Here is a 5,670-nt window from a genome sequence, read left to right on the forward strand (position 1 = left end):
GCTCGCTAATTAGCATAAGCTGCTAGGAGTTATAGCTAGCAACCTTACTACCAGATCGTCTGAAGTAAGATACATAAAAAAGAGAACAACTTAATGTCAGTTCTAAATGTTTCCTCTGGTGACTGATAATGCAACCTTATAGTTAATGCAACTTTTTAGCCTTTTAGCTATTTTACACAGCATTTTATGTCATATAGCTAGATAGCTATCTACGTTTTTAAGAGAGAGATATTCAATTGGCATCTCTCCCACTGTTTTCAGTCACAGGTGGGGACTGGATTAGGTGCGAGCAGTGCAGGAGGTGGGCTCATGAGTTGTGCTCCAATTTTACTAGGGATAGCTTTATTTGTGACCTACATGTACTAATTAGAATTGTGCAATATCAGAACATAAGAGAGTTGCCACATAGTTACACTGAGTTAATTAGTTAAGTTAGTTATTAAATGTTATATTCCAATGTTATTTAATGTTATTATTTATATTCCATTCCAATATTATATTCCAATTAATGTTTTTTTTACGAATTAAAAACAGCTTTTGAAACCTTTTGCTCCTGAATGTCATTTTAAAGACTGCTGGGATTTAATATCTTGCATTATTCAAATAATATTTAGTGCACTTGTACATAATGGATTGTATGGAAAAGGAACAACAAAGAAGGAACAAATAAAATGTATGTGCAGGTGAGTTAAAAATGACTTTACATCAAATCTCCTCATAGTGTATAAATAAAACTGATTAAATTGATTTTAACACACTTGTGTGAAACCCTATGCCACAGGCTAACCTACCCCGGGAGGAGATTATCTATATTGATCAAAAATATAAACGCAACATGCAACAATTTCAAAGATTTTACTGAGTTACAGTTCATAGAATGAAATCAGTCAATTTAAATACATTCATTAGGCCCTAATCTATGGATTTCACATAACTGGGCAGGGGCACAGCCATGGGTGGGCCTGGGCGGTCATAGGCCCACCCACTTGGGAGCCATGTCCACCCACAGGGAAGCCAGGCGCAGCCAATCAGAATGAGTTTTTCCCCACAAAAGGGCTATAAATACAGACAGAAATAGTCCTCAGCACCCACCCCCTCCCCTCAGACAATCCTACTGGTGAAGAAGCCGGATGTGTAAGTGGCGTGGTTACACGTGGTCTGCGGTTGTGAGGCCGGTTGGATGTACTGCCAAATTCTCTAAAATGACGGCGGCGTCTTATGGTAGAGAAATGAACATCCAATTCTCTGGCAACAGCTCTGTTGGACATTCCTACAGTCAGCATGCCAATTGCATGCTCCCTCAACTTGAGACATCTGTGGCATTGTGTTGTGTGACAAAACATTTTAGTGGCCTTTTACTGGCCCCAGCACAAGGTGCACCTGTTTAATGATCATGCTGTTTAATCAGCTTCTTGATATGCCACACCTGTCAGGTGGATGGATTATTTTGGCAAATGAGAAAGGCTCACTTTCAAGGATGTAAACAAATTGGTGCACAAAATTTGAAAGAAATACATTATGTACATTATGTACATTAAGTACATTATGGAACATTTTTGGTGATCTTTTATTTCAGCTCATGAAAAATGTAACCAACACTTTACATGTGGCGTTTATATTTGTATACATTTCAGTCAATAACGCCAATGCCAATATTATTATGCAATTGTTACAGCCTGATTGTCAATAATAGCTTCATCTATCAGCCTACAGTATCAATTGTTTTATTTGTAAATGAAACATGTTTATTTGCAAATTCTGTGTTTACACACGTTGTATATATATATATATATATATATATATATATAAAATCAATTGAGGGTTGTAGACCAACTGATGCTGCGCAATAGCGTAACCTACCCAGACACACCGTGGCATCCAAGCAACGGTTTCATTTGTCGGGGACGCGAGGAAACAAGTCGCCTAATTGGTTTAATAGCCTAAGCCTACTATCGATGTGCCATATTTATTTTGTGCGCAACCGCTCCCACAAAAGGTGAACTGAACAACACGCTTCCTGAGTCCTGAAAGCTCTGCTTTCATTTGGACGCTTTTGGAGTCTGTGTGGAGATGACAATACACTAGAAAGTGTATTTTATTGTATGAAGTATTGGTTCCATCTTATAACGGAATATAGCCTACGCATCTTGTGTGAGATGAAAACAGTTCCAGAGGTGAGCGAAATACGTTCATTGGTTATGTTCACAATACGAAAAAACGATGTCGCATTATTGTGAGGATCTTCATCGTTTGGAAATGTAAGTGGTTATGTTAAACTTTCTATTGCTTGGACCTTTTCTTTTAATTTGGCAGCCCCCTGGGAGTATTTTCTATGAGACTCAATGTATTCCCTTATAGCCTAATTTTCAGCTGGTAAAATAACAGTTTCACTAGTAGTTCTAAACTACATGATGGTTCGAGCTATTCCACTGTAAATTGTCTTCTAAACGAGCATAATCCAGATGGTTATCACATGTAATAGCTAATGCCTCATGAGTTTAGTTCAACTGTCTAACCCCATCAGAACCCAAAATGTAAACATATTTTACTCCAATGTTTATAAACACTGTAAACAAACACTGTAAAGCCTCAAAACATGGTTAAAACTCTAATTCTGATATAATGGGTCCTCAGTCCTTTCATCCACATCTCTGTCTATGAATTTGAGAATGGTTACATTTCTCCATGTCCATCCCTCAGTTTTTTTTTACCAAAACAGAGGTGGGATGGCCACTTTTTATTGTTTTAATTAAGGACTCTAGCATTAAGGTTATTTTGCAGAGAAAACAAGTTAATCACTGTCATATGACATTATCGATGCCAATACCCATCTCTCCCTCTCTGTGTGTCTCTCTCTCTCTCTCTCTCTCTCTCTCTCTCTCTCTCTCTCTCAGCTCTTTTTGAATGGGATGCTTAAGAGTGGCTCATAAGATGTTTGCAACTTTTTCACCAACAAGCTGAGACTCAGCCATCAAACAGTAGAATGTGTCCCATTGTGCCACAATCGCTGTGTGTGTCCATTGACGGGCACTTACATGGCTTTAGGGTTACCTTGGCATTCCTCCTGTCCGTATGTCTGTCCCGTATGACATTCACGGCCGCCTGCCCACCACCCTGCCTGTGTGCCAGCGACATCGTCTCCTGCAGTGGTCGCAATCTGTCAACTGTTCCCCCTGACCTCCCTGGCTATGTCACCCGATTGGACCTCAGCCACAATCTCCTCTCTGCTCTGCTTTTGGATTGGCCAGACCGGTGTCTGCACAGGCTGACCGCGCTGGTCCTCAGTCAAAACGCCATTACCCATCTGGCACCGGACGCCTTCGCCCCCACCCCTCACCTTCACCACCTGGACCTCTCGTCCAATGGGCTGTCTCGGCTCAACGCATCTGCCTTTCATGGGCTCGGGGAACTGGAAGTGCTGCTTCTGTTTGGAAACCGCATCAGTCAGACCATGGCGGGAGCCTTCCAGGGGCTGAGCAGCCTGGAAAGGCTGTATCTGGGCGGGAACAGACTGGCTGCCTTCCCCCTGGAGCTCTACCAGCGAGATGGGGCTCTGCCACGTCTGCGTTTCCTGGATTTGTCGATGAACATGGTGAGGCAGGTGCCCGTGCAAAGCCTACTCTCTCTGGCCACCTGGCAGCAGGGGGGCATCTATTTGCAGGGGAACCCGCTGGTGTGCGACTGTGCCCTGCGCGCCATGCTGGAGTACTGGGAGAGGAGGCAGTACCGTCCCCTACTAGACTTCAGGGAGGAGTATCCATGCAGCCTGGGTCAGGAGGAGTGGCTGAATTGTTCTGCTAGCCCTCAGGGTGGGTTTAATGGAACTGTAGAAGTGTCTTACCAGGCAGAGCCTGGAGATTGGCTCATGGTGCCGTGCCCTGGCGTTTCTCTCCCCCTCCGGGAAGGGTTGATGGTGTTCTGGGTGACCCCGGGCGATGGATCCCCGGCACTGGGTGTAACAGACGATCAGAGCAGCCGCCTCACGGTCCTCACCAACGGTACCCTGGAGATCCGAGGGGCTCTCCGGGAGGATTCAGGGACTTACTCATGCGTGGCAGTCCGCGGGCGACACCGGAGCTCCAACGAGACTTTGGAGGTCACCGTCTCCGTAGGTAACTCCAGCGGACCGGGCAAGAGCGGGGAGGAACGTAGCAGCGGCGGGGAGCATTTTAACACGGCCTTTACCACGCTGGCGTCCTGTGTGGTCAGCATCGTCCTGGTGCTCCTCTACCTGTACCTCACTCCCTGCCGTTGCCATGGTGGAAAGGCCGGGGGCGTTGGTGGGTGCGGCGGGCGAGCCATGCTCCTCTGTGCAGATCCCAGGGAGGCGGAGCTCGCAGACAGAAGGGTCACCGGTGGAAAGAGGGTGGCCTTCCTCGAAACGGGGGGCGAACACCCCCACAAATGCAGCGCCAAGCACCCAGTAATGGACGCTGCAGCCACAGAGGGCATTCTGAAGAACGGAAGCAGGGCCTTGGAGCAGGTCCTCGAAGAACACGTTGCGTAGCATTCAGGGTGTGTCCTTCAAGCCCCACCAGGCTTTCACTGGACTAGACTACACCATGCAAAATGGACTGTTTGTAACATGGTTCTCAAAATGTCAAATATTGAAACCTCGCATTGAGAATCCATACATGAAAGTAGTTTTAACACCTGTTATTTCACAACAGTGATCAGACTGCTTTTTAATGTTATACCTACTGTGTGGATAGATATGGAAACAGTAGTTGGTTTCTTTATGTCAAAGTTTTATACAAATGTACTTGCAGATAAAGAAATAGTTCAAAACAAAATACATTCTGTGAAACACCTGTGTGAAATGCTTTATGTAGGCATTCATGGATCTATAACTTAATGATATTACAGGATACACATGGTATACACTGTCCATCCAAATGCTTACTTGCAGGTTCCTAGTCTGTCATAAGGTGCCATACGCTATTATGAATGATCATAACAGGGCGAACACTGTAAATGTATTCTTAATGTATTATATGCAGGTTGAATGGATGCATTCAGACAAAGATGCCAAAGTCGACCCTGATCAGTGTCTGGGAACTAGCCAGCTCTAGCCCCAAGCCTCCCATGACCTATATACTATTGTTGTTCTCGGTTATTTTTGCAGGTGTGACTGTGAATAGAGTTTTTCAAGGTGAGGAAGGGACTGATATGTTACTGCTGGTATTAATATATTGAACTAACTTGGATATTGACATTCATTTAGAAGACCTACATTTCATTGTCTTGATGTTGTATCTTCATTTAAGTATATATGCATTTCAGATGAGTAGGCTTTTTTATCCATCAATGATCTCGAAACAGTGCAAGAGACCTGCTATATCTTGCAGACACCATTTTTAGTAAGAAAACACTTAATTTTATCTTAGCGTTAGGCTGTAATGGAATAAAGCTTTAAAAAGCGTGTTCACGTCCTTTGAGGTGATGGAGTGGACAGGAATTGATTGCCGAGATCCCCCCCTCACTGACAGTTCTCTAGGGGACATATTTAACTACAGTAGGTTCCCATTCCCACCGATGACAAGGTAACTGGCATCCAGATGTGACTTAGCACGTAAAATTGAATGGTCACTGTACCAAACTACATGTTTATAGACAAAGCCCAGAGTTCCATGTTTTTGTGGTTGTTGTTTTTTTTTTTTTTACCAACTG

The 5,670-nt window shown here is 44.0% G+C and overlaps 1 protein-coding gene across 1 annotated transcript; it reads left to right on the top strand.

Annotated features, from left to right (window-relative positions):
* Positions 1–3,085: 3,085 nt before the first annotated feature.
* Positions 3,086–4,507, top strand: LOC115180136 (amphoterin-induced protein 2-like). The gene has a single exon (XM_029742026.1). The coding sequence runs from the start codon at positions 3,086–3,088 to the stop codon at positions 4,505–4,507; it is 1,422 nt and encodes a 473-aa protein (XP_029597886.1).
* The last annotated feature ends 1,163 nt before the right edge of the window (positions 4,508–5,670 follow it).

Source organism: Salmo trutta, chromosome 40 (genome assembly GCF_901001165.1).
Source record: "Salmo trutta chromosome 40, fSalTru1.1, whole genome shotgun sequence".
NCBI classification, from domain to species: Eukaryota; Metazoa; Chordata; class Actinopteri; order Salmoniformes; family Salmonidae; genus Salmo; species Salmo trutta.